The sequence below is a fragment of the Cherax quadricarinatus genome, chromosome 66, assembly GCF_038502225.1.
Source record: "Cherax quadricarinatus isolate ZL_2023a chromosome 66, ASM3850222v1, whole genome shotgun sequence".
In the NCBI taxonomy this organism is placed as follows: Eukaryota; Metazoa; Arthropoda; class Malacostraca; order Decapoda; family Parastacidae; genus Cherax; species Cherax quadricarinatus.
Window position 1 is genome coordinate 17,606,361 of NC_091357.1, and position 16,735 is coordinate 17,623,095.

The 16,735-nt window shown below is 38.6% G+C and overlaps 1 protein-coding gene across 2 annotated transcripts in view; it reads right to left on the minus strand.

Moving 5' to 3' along the window:
- Positions 1 to 16,735, minus strand: part of ClpX (Caseinolytic protease chaperone subunit) — a 62,188-nt gene that overhangs the window by 23,761 nt on the left and 21,692 nt on the right. For both annotated transcript variants that reach the window (XM_070099142.1, XM_070099143.1), the window contains exons 6-9: positions 9,340 to 9,588; positions 8,332 to 8,496; positions 7,550 to 7,650; positions 234 to 389 (exon numbers count right to left, since the gene is read on the minus strand). In XM_070099142.1, the coding sequence (XP_069955243.1) occupies positions 234 to 389; positions 7,550 to 7,650; positions 8,332 to 8,496; positions 9,340 to 9,588 (671 nt within the window). The remainder of the gene's footprint in view (positions 1 to 233; positions 390 to 7,549; positions 7,651 to 8,331; positions 8,497 to 9,339; positions 9,589 to 16,735) is intronic.

Genomic DNA, 16,735 nt, shown 5'->3' on the forward strand with positions numbered 1-16,735 from the left:
AAACTAAACAAAAGCTCTATTTTACTAATGTATTTACCCATGCCTTCACTATGGACAAATTCAACCAACATTTATAAGCTAGACTGGGCACTTCACACACAGCTAAATACAAACTTACATATGACTGTATTAGTAAAGTAAAAAATAAATGAAACATTCAATTTGACATGCCTGCATGAAACCTGCAAACACAATGTACCTGTACAGAAATCAACTTACATGAAAGTTCTTACCTTCTCGTTATTTCTTCTTGATATGACACGGTCGAGACCATTGAAGGCTCCAGAGGCAACAAAGAGAATATTGGTAGTGTCCACTTGCACGGTTTCCCCACGCAGCTTCCGTGGAGAGTTGCGCTCTGGCACGTTAACAACAGTGCCTTCAAGCATCTGCAGATGAATAACAAATCAATAAACAACAACAAAAGCTATAAATTTCTAAGTTCAGTACTAAGAAAAAATGGTATGAATTTTTTTTTTTACTGTAGTTCCTTGGGCTATGAAAACCTTTCTACAGGTTTCAATGAACAGTAAAATGCTTTACTAGTAAAGTATATGGATAAGGCAGTTTTCATGCACTATAGTACATTTCTCATGGGCTAAATGTGTATACACACACACACCAATGAACCACCAAATTTGCAAACTCTGTAATTTGGACATTTTAATTATCCAACTTTTTTTTTTAATGCGGGGCCAATCATGAATATCTTATCTATTCACAAGCTTACATTTTCTTTTGGGGGATAGGGGGGACTATCAAAAATATTTTAACTTGAAGCCTTTAGCTCTTCTTTTCATACCTAAACATCTACTGCTGTCTAAACTGCCTATACCCAATTCTTATGTTTACCAGGCTCCAGTGTATTTCTAATTCAGTACCACAATTTCCTGAAGCTCTGCTTTTGAGAGATCAAAAACCTAAAGGTATCAGATTCTGTTTCTTTACATTAAACACTTCCTTTCTCTCTTATCATTTGCATATTCAGTGTTGCTCCTAGCCCTGTTCCTTTAATGTAAATGAAATAAATTTACTTCTCCCAATATACAGTAAACCTTCAATTTGACAAACCTCCATTTGATGAATTCTGGAAATCTGGGACAAAATTCACTGGGTCAGTTACCAGTGATTACAAAACAAGTGACAGTCTGTTAGTTACAGAATAATGTTACTGTTATGATCATGGCAAAACAATTTCATCTCTATATGCCTCAACTATTACTACCTGCTACCCACTCTCCCACATTACTTCATTAAATCAAGTGTTTACTGTATTTATACCACATCAGTCCTTTTCCAACAAGGTAGGGTGACCCACAGATGGAAATATTCACCATTTTTTATTAAAAAATTAAATACAACTAAAACTCAATTTAATGAATGAATAAGGATGAGACTAGTGTGCCACAATAACAATAATGGCATGTCTGCAACCAATGGATGCTATCCTGTGTTTCTGAATTAAGAGATTCAGCAGATCTAATCTTATACTTCTTAAGTCTGTTATATCAAAGATATACTGTATTAATATAAAGGCTATGTTGCTAAGCAAGCACTGGGAAAATCAGCAATCAATTCTGGCAGACAAAAAATATTGATTTTTTTTTATGCCATGCGTGTTGTAAAAGTCAACTAAAATGCCGGGAACAATGGGCTAGTAACCCCTTTTCCTGTAAAGATTACTAAAAAGAATAAGAAGAAGAAAATTGTCAAAGTGGGAAGTCTGAATGTGCATGGATGTTGTGCAAATGATAAGAAAGAGATGATTGTGAATGTTATGAATGAGAAGAAACTGGTGGGGGGGGAGAGTTTCAATGGAGAGGAATAAATGGGATTAGGTCAGGGGTTTCAAATAGAGTTAGAGCTAAAGAAGGAGTAGCAATAATGTTGAAGGATAAGCTATGGCAGGAAAAGAGGGACTACAAATGTATAAATTCAAGGATTATGTGGAGTAAAATAAAGATTGGATGTGAAAAGTGGGTTATATTAAGCGTGTATGCACCTGGAGAAGACAGAAGTGTAGAGGAGAGAGAGAGATTCTGGGAAATGTTGAGTGAATGCGTGGGGAGTTTTGAATCAAGTGTGAGAGTAATGGTGGTTGGGGATTTCAATGCTAAAGTGGGTAAAAATGTTATGGAGGGAGTAGTAGGTAAATTTGGGGTGCCAGGGCTAAATGTAAATGGGGAGCCTTTAATTGAGCTATGTGTAGAAAGAAATTTGGTAATAAGTAATACATATTTTATGAAAAAGAAGATAAATATGACTCAAGAAATCGTAATGACACAATTGCAAACAAACCATACCCCCGGCCGGGATTGAACCCGCGGTCATAGTCTCAAAACTCCAGCCCGTCGCATTAGCCACTAGACCAGCTAGCCACAATAAGATTCATCCAACTAGGTATATTTCTACACCATAGGAAGGTTAGCACAGGCACCACTGTGACCACAAATGCAAGTTTTTACGGCAGTGAAGGGACTTGAGATAGAGTTCGTCACGGCCACGCTAGCTGGAGATTCGTCTGTAAAAACTTGCATTTGTGGTCACAGTGGTGCCTGTGCTAACCTTCCTATGGTGTAGAAATATACCTAGTTGGATGAATCTTATTGTGGCTAGCTGGTCTAGTGGCTAATGCGACGGGCTGGAGTTTTGAGACTATGACCGCGGGTTCAATCCCGGCCGGGGGTATGGTTTGAGGATAAATAAATATACAAGGTATGATGTAGCACGTAATTAAAGTAGTTTGTTAGATTATGTATTGGTGGATAAAAGGTTGATGGGTAGGCTCCAGGATGTACATGTTTATAGAGGGACAACTGATATATCGGATCATTATTTAGTTGTAGCTACAGTTACAGTAAGAGGTAGATGGGAAAAGAGGAAGGTGGCAACAACAAGTAAGAGGGAGGTGAAAGTGTATAAACTAAGGGAGGAGGAAGTTCGGGCGAGATATAAGCGACTATTGGCAGAAAGGTGGGCTAGTGCAAAGATGAGTAGTGGGGGGGTTGAAGAGGGTTGGAATAGTTTTAAAAATGCAGTATTAGAATGTAGGGCAGAAGTTTGTGGTTATAGGAGGGTGGGGGCAGGAGGAAAGAGGAGTGATTGGTGGAATGATGAAGTAAAGGGTGTGATAAAAGAGAAAAAGGTAGCTTATGAGAGGTATTAACAAAGCAGAAGTGTTACAAGAAGAGTAGAGTATATGGAGAGTAAAAGAAAGGTGAAGAGAGTGGTGAGAGAGTGCAAAAGGAGAGCAGATGAAAGAGTGGGAGAGGCACTGTCAAGAAATTTTAATGAAAATAAGAAAAAAATTTGGAGTGAGTTAAACAAGTTAAGAAAGCCTAGGGAAAGTATGGATTTGTCAGCTAAAAACAGAGTAGGGGAGTTAGTAGATGGGGAGAGGGAGGTATTAGGTAGATGGCGAGAATATTTTGAGGAACTTTTAAATGTTGAGGAAGAAAGGGAGGCGGTAATTTCATGCACTGGCCAGGGAGGTATACCATCTTTTAGGAGTGAAGGAGTGAAGAATGTAAGTGTGGTGGAGGTACGTGAGGCATTACGTAGAATGAAAGGGGGTAAAGCAGCTGGAACTGATGGGATCATGACAGAAATGTTAAAAGCAGGGGGGATATAGTGTTGGAGTGGTTGGTACTTTTGTTTAATAAATGTATGAAAGAGGGGAAGGTACCTAGGGATTGGCGGAGAGAATGTATAGTCCCTTTATATAAAGGGAAGGGGGACAAAAGAGATTGTAAAAATTATAGAGGAATAAGTTTACTGAGTATACCAGGAAAAGTATACGGTAGGGTTATAATTGAAAGAATTAGAGGTAAGACAGAATGTAGGATTGCGGATGAGCAAGGAGGCTTCAGAGTGGGTAGGGGATGTGTAGATCAAGTGTTTACATTGAAGCATATATGTGAACAGTATTTAGATAAAGGTAGGGAAGTTTTTATTGCATTTATGGATTTAGAAAAGGCATATGATAGAGTGGATAGAGGAGCAATGTGGCAGATGTTGCAAGTATATGGAATAGGTGGTAAGTTACTAAATGCTGTAAAGAGCTTTTATGAGGATAGTGAGGCTCAGGTTAGGGTGTGTAGAAGAGAGGGAGAATACTTCCCGGTAAAAGTAGGTCTTAGACAGGGATGTGTAATGTCACCATGGTTGTTTAACATATTTATAGATGGGGTTGTAAAAGAAGTAAATGCAAGGGTGTTTGGGAGAGGGGTGGGATTAAATTATGGGGAATCAAATTCAAAATGGGAATTGACACAGTTACTTTTTGCTGATGATACTGTGCTTATGGGAGATTCTAAAGAAAAATTGCAAAGGTTAGTGGATGAGTTTGAGAATGTGTGTAAAGGTAGAAAGTTGAAAGTGAACATAGAAAAGAGTAAGGTGATGAGGGTATCAAATGATTTAGATAAAGAAAAATTGGATATCAAATTGGGGAGGAGGAGTATGGAAGAAGTGAATGTTTTCAGATACTTGGGAGTTGACGTGTCGGCGGATGGATTTATGAAGGATGAGGTTAATCACAGAATTGATGAGGGAAAAAAGGTGAGTGGTGCGTTGAGGTATATGTGGAGTCAAAAAACGTTATCTATGGAGGCAAAGAAGGGAATGTATGAAAGTATAGTAGTACCAACACTCTTATATGGATGTGAAGCTTGGGTGGTAAATGCAGCAGCGAGGAGACGGTTGGAGGCAGTGGAGATGTCCTGTCTAAGGGCAATGTGTGGTGTAAATATTATGCAGAAAATTCGGAGGGGTTGTTGAGGTGGTTTGGTCATTTAGAGAGAATGGATCAAAGTAGAATGACATGGAAAGCATATAAATCTATAGGGGAAGGAAAGAGGGGTAGGGGTCGTCCTCGAAAGGGTTGGAAAGAAGGGGTAAAGGAGGTTTTGTGGGTGAAGGGCTTGGACTTCCAGCAAGCGTGCATGAGCGTGTTAGATAGGAGTGAATGGAGCCGAATGATACTTAGGACCTGACGATCTGTTGGAGTGTGAGCAGGGTAATATTTAGTGAAGGGATTCATGGAAACCGGTTATTTTCATATAGTCGGAATTGAGTCCTGGAAATGGGAAGTACAATGCCTGCACTTTAAAGGAGGGGTTTGGGATATTGGCAGTTTGGAGGAATATGTTGTGTATCTTTATACGTATATGCTTCTAAACTGTTGTATTCTGAGCACCTCTTCAAAAGCAGTGATAATGTGTGAGTGTGGTGAAAGTGTTGAATGATGATGAAAGTATTTTCTTTTTGGGGATTTTCTTTCTTTTTTTGGGTCACCCTGCCTCGGTGGGAGACGGCCGACTTGTTGAAAAAAAAAAATAAATAACACATTTTAAAGGTAGTAGGTTGGTAGACAGCAACCACCCAGGGAGGTACTACCGTCCTGCTAAGTGAGTGAAAACGAAAACCTGTAATGGTTTTACATGATGGTAGGATTGCTGGCGTCTTTTGTCTGTCTCATAAATATGCAAGATTACAGGTATGTCTTGCTACTTCTACTTACACTTAGGTCACACTACACATTCGTGTACTCACCTAGTTGAGGTTGCAGGGGTCGAGTCCAAGCTCCTGGCCCCGCCTCTTCACTGATCGCTACTAGGTCACTCTCCCTGAGCCGTGAGCTTTATCATACCTCTGCTTAAAGCTATGTATGGATCCTGCCTCCACTACATCGCTTCCCAAACTATTCCACTTCCTGACTACTCTGTGGCTGAAGAAATACTTCCTAACATCCCTGTGATTCATCTGTGTCTTCAACTTCCAACTGTGTCCCCTTGTTACTGTGTCCAATCTCTGGAACATCCTGTCTTTGTCCACCTTGTCAATTCCTCTCAGTATTTTGTATGTCGTTATCATGTCCCCCCTATCTCTCCTGTCCTCCAGTGTCATCAGGTTGATTTCCCTTAACCTCTCCTCGCAGGACATACCTCTTAGCTCTGGGACTAGTCTTGTTGCAAACCTTTGCACTTTCTCTAGTTTCTTTATGTGCTTGGCTAGGTGTGGGTTCCAAACTGGTGCCGCATACTCCAATATGGGCCTAACGTACACGGTGTACAGGGTCCTGAACGATTCCTTATTAAGATGTCGGAATGCTGTTTTGAGGTTTGCTAGGCGCCCAAATGCTGCAGCCGTTATTTGGTTGATGTGCGCTTCAGGAGATGTGCCTGGTGTTATACTCACCCCAAGATCTTTTTCCTTGAGTGAGGTTTGTAGTCTCTGGCCCCCTAGACTGTACTCCATCTGCGGTCTTCTTTGCCCTTCCCCAATCTTCATGACTTTGCACTTAGTGGGATTGAACTCCAGGAGCCAATTGCTGGACCAGGTCTGCAGCCTGTCCAGATCCCTTTGTAGTTCTGCCTGGTCTTCGATCGAGTGAATTCTTCTCATCAACTTAACGTCATCTGCAAACAGGGACACCTCGGAGTCTATTCCTTCCGTCATGTCGTTCACAAATACCAGAAACAGCACTGGTCCTAGGACTGACCCCTGTGGGACCCCGCTGGTCACAGGTGCCCACTCTGACACCTCGCCACGTACCATGACTCGCTGCTGTCTTCCTGACAAGTATTCCTTGATCCATTGTAGTGCCTTCCCTGTTATCCCTGTTTGGTCCTCCAAGCATATACGTGTATATACACACCCCTCTGGGTTTTGTGCTATTTTCTTTCTAGTTCTTGTTCTTGTTTATTTCCTCCTATCTCCATGGGGAAGTGGAGTGTTGTAAGAGGCGACTAAAATGCCAGGAGCAAGGGGCTAGTAACCCCTTCTCCTGTATATACGTATTACTAAATGTACAAGGAGAAACTTTTGTTTTTCCTTTTGGGCCACCCCACCTCGGTGGGATATGGCCGGTGCGTTGAAAGAAAGAAAGACATAACACATTTCTAATTAATAACACCTGGGATTGTGAAAACAATCTTCACTCAGGAAAAAGAAGAGACAATAACTGCTCTCAGGTGTGTGAATAATTACTTCTACAGGCAATTGAGGAAAGGCTAGATGAAGCATCTAAACCCACCTACCACGGGCGGAAATTGAACCCGCGGTCAGAGAGTCTCAAAACTCCAGACCGTCGCGTTAGCCACTGGACCAGCTAGCCACAATAAGATTTGTCCAACTAGGTATATTTCTACACCTATACTTAGTTGGACGAATCTTATTGTGGCTAGCTAGTCCAGTGGCTAACGCGACGGTCTGGAGTTTTGAGACTCTCTGACCGCGGGTTCAAATCCCACCCGTGGTATGGTTTGTTTGCAATCGTGCCATTATGATTTCATGAGTCATGAAGCATCTACTATGGTTACATACATCTGCATTTAACACATTCTATGTACTTTTCATGTAGTGTATACAAAATCAGATCAATATTTCATTCAACAAATTTCTTTCTTTGGTGAAAAGCAATGAGAATATAAAGAAATATTTCACAAAAACAGGCAATGAAATATTGTGGGTAGAGGCCTCTAATAAGAGATTTGTGAATGGCAAAAAGATAATGAAAAACCCCAACTATATCAAATAAAATGCTGACCTTGAGCATACCCTGCTGAACTCCTTCCCCACCTACATCTCGCAACTGGTGAATCCCCGGCACTGCTCCAATCTTATCCACCTCATCCAAGAATACAATACCTAGTAATAAAGGAAGAATTGCTGACAATATGTTAGGTAAAAGGGCACGTGCAACTAATGTGACATTTTATTGTAGCAATGTTTTACTCTCCAGGAACCTTCTCAAATTGTTACTAACTTGACAAAGCTCCTGGAGAGCGAAACGTTGCCACAATAAAATGTCACATTAGTTGCATATGTGTCCTTTTACTTAACAATACAATACTTGTATAGACAATACAAACAAAACTTGAAAAGTATTATACTATATAACAAATAAGTGTGGAAATTAAAAGACAATGTGGGGTCACCTAGGGTACAATGCAGAGGGTTCAGAAAGGGTTGCTGAGATAGTCTGGAGAGGAAAAAAATTGGGAAAGAGGGTGTATAAATCTAGGATGGAATGGTTGGAGGGAAGAGATAAGAGGCTTTGAGTTTTAAGGGCTTGAATTGTGATGTCAACACACTTCTGGAAAGACAGTGATTGAACGAAAAAACACAGAATATATACATGAAATTTTTATCCTCTGTATGACAATGATAAGGATCTCGTCAAATAGACATGTTATCCAAAAAAGTTTTCTGCAAATATGTCTTTTCTTCAGTATTGTTGGTAGTATACCATTTGGATACAATTACAAACAAAAACAAATTGGTAAAATATTAGATTTCACCACTTACTGAAATGTTTTAAAAGCTTACCAGTCTGTGCCTTCTCTACATTGTAGTTAGCATCCTGAAGCAATTTTGCAATCACAGATTCTATGTCCTCTCCCACATAGCCAGCTTGAGTCAGAGTCGTGCAGTCACAAATAGCAAAGGGAACATCCAAACACTGAGCTATGGTCTGAGCTAATAAAGTTTTACCTGTAAAATTAAAACATAAATCATACATACAAAAAATGCTAACCTTGCAACTCTATCCATAAACATTACAAGTGGTACAGTAGGACCTCCATATCCATGGGTGCAGTTTCCATGGTTTCAGTTATCCACAGTTTACCCTGGCCTGAAAATAACCCTTAATTTTGCTTAATAATGACACCAAAGTGCAAGAGTAGTAATGGTGACAGTTCTTCAAAGCCTAGGAGAAATTGTGAAGTGCTTCCCATCAGTGAAAAAGTGCTAATTTTCGACTAATTTTGTGTAATTTATCAATTAAACTTTCAATAAAAGAAAAATTACTTAAATATAGGGTTTGCTACTATCCGCGGTTTTGGGTACCCACAGTAGGTCTTGGAATGTATCCCCTGCGCATACAGGGGTTCTACTGTATTTGGAAAACAGCCACCTAGCATGAACATGCTGATTCAAAGAGCAATTGTCATTATTATTTTTAACCAGCATTTTTGGACTTGCATCATACTCATTGTTACTACATGGAACATGTGTATACATATATCAGTATACCCTCATATGTGGTACACATGTTCTTGAAAACTACCTGTAACACAAAACTGTGTTTTTGTTTTTTTAAACACTCTGGCAGATAAAGGATTCTCTACTGTACTGTCTTCTGGCCAGCAGAAGGTTACAAAGAAAAATAATGTAAACTACTTCCCCTCAGAAACAAAGTTCATTCAGTTTAGACTTCTCTGTATGCTGGAGTATAAGAATGATCTGAAGTGTAACATTACTACTAGTACCCTAAGACAAGAATCCATTTATAAAGAATTTTTTCCCCATTTATGTAATGAACATCCACTATACCTGATCCAGTGGGGCCAAGAAGCAGGATGTTACTCTTCTCTAGTCTTAAATTGTGAGTGGTTGCATCAAGGATGTCAGAACCATGGGAGTTACTGGACATGGGCCGTTTTGACTGCTGCTTTTGCTGCTGCTGCTGCTCCATTTGTTGCTGAGGGTCTTGCTGTTGCAAGTGCTGGTGTTGGTCTGTATTCTGGTAACCAGTGACTCCTAATGCATGGCTCTGGCTGATGCCCGCAATGTGCAGCAAATCTGACAGAAAAACAATTAACATAGGTAAGACATTTCTGAATTTCAGACGAGACAAACAACATGCTGCAGCAATGCTTATCATGAATAAATACTATCTTAAATTAGTCCTGAAATATTTGCAGGTTAATATTTTAATACAAAAATAACCTAAGCTGAAAAAATGAAATTCCACACTACAGTGAATAGTATAACAATATGAATATTAGCAGCTTAAACTCATGAATCGCAGAACATGCAGAGCATGTTGAAACCCAGAACTCTTGCTGAAGTCACAGGGCTGTGATAGGCTATTTTACCTTTTTTTAACACATCAGCCATTTCCCACTAAGGCAGAGTGACCCGAAAACTTTTATCATCACTTAATCCATCACAGTCTTGCCAGAGGTATGCCGATACTATAGCTCAAAAATGGCAACATATCACCACCCCTCCACAAATTATGACCACAAACCATCTTTTACTCTTAACACCCAGGGCCAACTTGGATAGCCAAGCTGGCATTTCCTTATTAACTATGAATGTTTTTAACTTCTGTAACTCAGAAAACCTCAGCATTTCTTTTAGCTCAAGTGACCAGGATTAAGAACTAGTTTCTATACTAAAATACTCTGTACACTTATCTTTTTATTCAGCCACTGGCCATTACCCATTCAAGGAGGCTGACCTAAAGAGACTTAATCATGCCACTCTCTAGCTGTCTTTTCCAAAGAATATAGATATCAGTCCATTATTATTTATATTCATGGAGAAATATTACATTAGTAGTAATCATATAGCACTCTGAATAGGAGATAATCAGGTTTGATCTAGGGAAGAAGATGGCTTCAATTCCTTTAATCAAGAGCCTTTCACTAGAATTAAGTCACTCACCTTGAAGGGCATCAATTTCAATGTTGGCCCACTGTACTAAACAATCCCTATTCCACTTTTAGATCACAGGTATACTTCTCAATCTATGAAATTCATCTGGCTTGCTAGTCTATTTAAAGCCTGTCACAAAAAATGAAAGCAACAGCACACAAAGTACCAGAGTGCTTGTCTATGATTCAAGCCTGTAGTTTAAGGGTCCTTTCTTGGTAGCTATTTGAAAATATTGTAGTGGCACAATGTTAGCCATGTTTATCAATTTACCCTTAGTAAGATCTCTTGATTTCCAGAGGTGACATCATAACTGTTCTGCTAATTTTGTTAATCTATTATGATATCCTGTCAGGTCATGTTACTTTTTTTTTTTTTTTGTCAATACCCAATAGGACAGAAGTTACTTCATGTCATTTCTGGATATTTTAAGGAGCTCAATTTCATTTTCCTGGCATAGATTCAATCTGCTTCAGCTGATGTATCCTCTAGTGTAAACAGACATGGAACTCTATATTTAGTAGCTAATGCATCTCATCCAATTTTATTTTTTCATCATTCTTGATTGTCCTGATTCTGTCTTCAACATTTAGTTCGACTATTACAAACCTGAATAAAAGATTTGGCTCCATATTCCCCTGGTATATTCTGGCATCTCTGAATCCCGAGTAGGTCTCTGGAAACCCTCCAGCATTACGCATTATTCCAGTCTTTACTGTAAAACTATTTAACCTAATTTGGAATGAAGTGTTTGTTTTTGTTTTCATGCAAACTGCAGAGCACTCAATATAGTAATTTGTCTATATCTGTCATTTATAATATTTTATTCCATTTTTCTTTCTCTAAAATACTGTTATTAGATCATTTTCTTTTAATGTTTTTAATGCAATCAAGCCTCTTTAAATCATAGCATGCAATTTATGTTATTTCCAACATATGTAACAAGATCAATTAGCGAGTTTAGATGATTTACAGATAGGTTCTCCTCGACTTATAATGGTTTGGCTTACGATATTTTGACTTTACAATGATGCAAATTAAGGAGATGAAAATTAAGATAATTGCCCATAATGAAGGTGGGAAGCCTGTAACTTCTATTCATTTATTTACTTTTCAATACTGGTATTTACAGTAATTATTTGTTAATTTATTTATTCACTGACAGTAGTTATTTACTTGCACCTGTATGGCATTCTTTTTGCTTAGCAATTGCTAAATCTGGATCAGTACTGACACTATGTTACCTTTCCTTGCTTAAGTCATCTGTTTAATTGTGCCGATTCATTAAAAACATGTCACTGTATCGAGGAATTTTGTTGATATTTTGTTTACTACTCCAGTCTCAATTGCTATCAACGTTATTTCCTTGTATTGAAATCTATAATTACAATTTTGTTCTTATTGTTTAACTGGTATTTTCAACTACATATATGTAAATATAAGTTATTTAATGTTAGGTTAGCCTAACCTAGGCTAACCTGGAAGAATTATATAATGTTTGGCACTGTCAATAATGTAGAAATTGACACAGTAATACATTATGTAAAAAAAATGAATGCTCTATTTGGAGTATAAGCTTAATTCAGGAAAGACAACTAGAAAGAATGTGATTTTTTTTTTGTTTGGGCCATCTGCCTTAGATTAAAATAGCCTGTTTTAAGAATAATACATACTGGACACATACCTAATGTCCCAATTTCTAGCAGCAATGAATAAAAGCTTAGTGTTAGATGCTAAGCTGACAATAATAAAAAGTACACAAGCAAATAATGTAGTTACTAAGTAAAACAAGCTGAGTAATAAATGTAGCAAAATATAACTCAAAAGTTGCAATTGTATCAAAATATTTTTACTTAATATTGCTTTTTGCTATCATTGCCAATAATGACTGTTATATGTTATATACCTATGTAACCCTAAATGTTTTTTATTAACCCGTAAACGGTCCAAACGTATATATACGTTTTTTCAACATTTGAAAGTATGTAAAAAAAGTAGATCTTTTTGTTTTTCTACATTTGAAAATGTGTAAAAAAGCTTTGATCTACTTTTTTTGTTATATTTGAAAATATGTAAAAAAACTTAGATCTACTTTTGTAGCAGTACACGTGAACGTAGATCTGCTTGGACCATTTACGGGTTAAATGCATCAAACACCATTTTGCAATATATAAATAATACAATGGGTTAGCTCATTCAATGATGAAAGTCCTCTTGCAGGGTTGAGCTAGTCTCTCAAAAAGTTGATTATCTTTGGCTATTGCACTCAAACAGCAAAAGTGTACTATTTGTCTTACCTTGCACAACTGTTTTCAATGACTTCTGTGATATTTTCTCACTACTCTTCTATGTGTATAGTGCATATTTACTTATCCAACATCCATTTTTCCTAGTATTCCATATGCCTGCAGTGGCAACTGTGGCAATTAACTTCAAACCAGCACAGGGAATTCTTTGTTCCTACAAGGCATTTAGTGACTAAAAGCAGCTACATCTGCATTAAGCCAACTCTTCCCATGAGGTCTTGAGGATATTCTTATAGAAAACAAATCATCAAAGGATACCACCAATGTTAGTATGTGCAATGTACAGGTAGTATCATGTCAAACATCAGGCATAAGGGTGACCAAATCATGCATCGAACTGTATATCTTCAATCAAAAAGAAAAAGATTCCAAAGTGCATATATTAAATTAGGTTGAGGAAAGAAGTTAAGGTTTACAGAGTGCTTGGATTAATAAGTCATTCAGTGTTCATCAATAAAAGGAGTACATACACCCACAAACCAAAATTAACTATTCATAATACAAATAAATCACAACAACATGCATAAGATAAAATGATAAATACTCACAATTAAATAAAAACATTCAACTGATTAACTTTAATAAAACAAGACATAAAATTTTCCCAAAGTTCCCATACAAGTACCGTGGCAATAATGAAATCTCCACTGACCACAAACAAACCATCAAAATATGTGTCAAAGCCTGTGGCCCACATTAATGGAGGGAAGTAGGGAGCACTTAACCTGAAAGGGGTCATACAGCACCTGGAGGAATGGGAGGTAATCAGGTTCAATCAAAGGGAAGGCAATCAGGTTTAATCCAAGGAAGAGGAGTTCAGGTTCAATCCAAGGAAGCAAAATCCAGGTTCAATCCAAGGAAGGGGAGTCCAGGTTTAATCAAAGGTTTAATTTCTCAGATCAAAAGCCTTCAACAGTATCATGGTACCTTCTATGATGGGTCAAGCTACAGAGAAAGGGGTAAATGGCTGTGAGCAAGAAGTGAGCACCTTATCCTTAATTTGCAAAATCATTTTTTAGAAATGATTCTTGTGAAAGGAGGGGTCATTCACTTCATGCCAAACCTTGTACAGCTTGGTTTGACCAACTGGACCTCCCATTTCCCAGAAGGCTGCTAGTATTATTAACTCATCTCCCACTGAGGTAAGGTGACCTAAAGAATAACACATTAACTCGACTGCCGTCTTTTCGGAAGAGCGCTGACATCACAATCAGATTAACCCATGACTCCAACATCCCCACCCTCTTTCAGGGTGTAGCACTGCCCTTCTTACTTCCAGGACTCAAGTCTGGCTAACCAATTTTCCTGAAACAAATCATGAAATTTACCCTGCTCACACTCCAACAGCAAGTCCATTAAAAGACATTTGTTTTTTGTTCTTGTATCTCCTGCTGCTATTTTTTCTTTTAACATGTCAGCCATTTCCCACCAAGGCAGGGTGACCCAAAGAGAAAGAAAAAAAAAAAGAAACTTTCATCATTCAACACTTTCACCATCAATCATACATAATCACTATTTTTGCAGAGGCGCTCAGATATGACAGCTTAGACGTCCCTCCAAACTGCCAATATCACAAACCCCAGTTTGGGATATTGGCATTGTACTTCCCATTTCCAGGATTCAAGTCCAGCTAACTGGTTTCCCTGAATCTCTCCACAAAATATCACCCTGCTCACACTCCAACAGCTCGGCAGGTCCCAAAAACCATTCATCTCCATTCACTCCTAAGACACTCATGCACACTTGCTGGAAGTCCAAGCCCCTCGCCCACAAAACCTTCTTTACCCCGTCCCTCCAGCCTTTTTGGGGACAACCCCTACCCTGCCTTCCTTTCCCTACAGATTTTACATCTCCAAGTCATTCTACTTTGCTCCATTCTCTCTAAATGACCAAACAACTTCAACAGCCCCTCTTCAGCCCTCTGAGAAATACCTTTAGTAACTCCACATCTCCTCCTAACTTCCACACTACGAATTCTCTGCATAATAGTACTTACATCAAATATTGCCCTTAGACATGCCATCTCAATGCACCACTCGCCTTTTTTCCTTCATCAATTCTATGGTTAACCTCATCCTTCATAAACCCATCTGCTGGCAAGTCAACTCCCAAACATCTGAAAACATTCACTTCTTCCATACTCCCACCCTCCAATGTGATATCCAATTTTCCTTTATCTAAATCGTTTGATAAAGTCATCACCTTACTCTTATCTATGTTCACTTTCAACTTTTTACCTTTACACACCCTCCCAAAACTCATCCACTAACCTTAGCAACTTTTCTTTAGAATCCCCTGTTGCTGTTATGTTTTTTTTTTTTAACAAGTTGGCCGTCTCCCACCGAGGCAGGGTGACCCAAAAAAGAAAGAAAATCCCCAAAAAGAAAATACTTTCATCATCATTCAACACTTTCACCTTACTCACACATTATCACTGTTTTTGCAGAGGTGCTCAGAATACAACAGTTTAGAAGCATATACGTATAAAGATACACAACATTTCCCTCCAATTGCTAATATCCCAAACCCCTCCTTTAGAGTGCAGGCATTGTACTTCCCATTTCCAGGACTCAAGTCCGACTATATGAAAATAACCGGTTTCCCTGAATCCCTTCACTAAATATTACCCTGCTCACACTCCAACAGATCGTCAGGTCCCAAATACAATTCGTCTCCATTCACTCCTATTGAACACACTCATGCACACCTGCTGGAAATCCAAGCCCCTCGTCCACAAAACCTCCCTTACCCCTTTCTTCCAACCTTTTCGAGGACAACCCCTACCCTGCCTTCCTTCCCCTACAGATTTATACGCTCTCCATGTCATTCTACTTTGATCCATTCTCTCTAAATGACCAAACCACCTCAACAACCTCTCTTCAGCCCTCTGACTAATACTTTTATTACTCCACATCTTTTCCTAATTTCCACACTCCGAATTTTCTGCATAATATTTACACCACACATTGCCCTTAGACAGGACATCTCCACTGCCTCCTCGATGCAACATTCACAACCCAAGCTTCACACCCATATAAGAGTATTGGTACTACTATACTTTCATACATTCCCTTCTTTGCCTCCATAGATAAAGTTTTTTGTCTCCACATATACCTCAACGCACCGCTCACCTTTTTTTCCCTCATCAATTCTATGATTAACCTCATCCTTCATAAATCCATCCACCGACAGGTCAACTCCCAAGTATCTGAAAACATTCACTTCTTCCATACTCCTCCCCAATTTGATATCCAAATTTTCTTTAAATCATTTGATACCCTCATCACCTTACTCTTTTCTATGTTCACTTTCAACTTTTTACCTTACACACACTCCCAAATTCGTCCACTAACCTTTGCAATTTTTCTTTAGAATATCCCATGAGCACAGTATCATAAGCAAAAAGCAACTGTGTCAATTCCCATTTTGTATTTGATTCCCCTTAATTTAATCCTACCCCTCTCCCAAACACCCTAGCATTTACTTCTTTTACAACCCCATCTATAAATATATTAAACAACCATGGTGACATTACACATCCCTGTCTAAGACCTACTTTTACTGGGAAGTAGTCTCCCTCTCTTCTACACACCCTAACCTGAGCCTCACTATCCTCATAAAAACTCTTTACAGCATTTAGTAACTTACCACCTATTCCATATACTTGCAACATCTGGCACATTGCTTCCCTATCCACTATCATATGCCTTTTCTAAATCCATAAATGCAAAAAAAAACTTCCCTACCTTTATCTAAATACTGTTCACATATATGCTTCAATGTAAACACTTGATCTACACATCCCCTACCCACTCTGAAACCTCCTTGCTTGTCCGCAATCCTACATTCTGTCCTACCCCTAATTCTTTCAATTATAACCCTACTATACACTTTTCCTGGTATACTCAGTAAACTTATTCCTCTATAATTTCTACAATCTCTTTTGTCCCCTTTTCCTTTATATAAAGGGACTATACATGCTC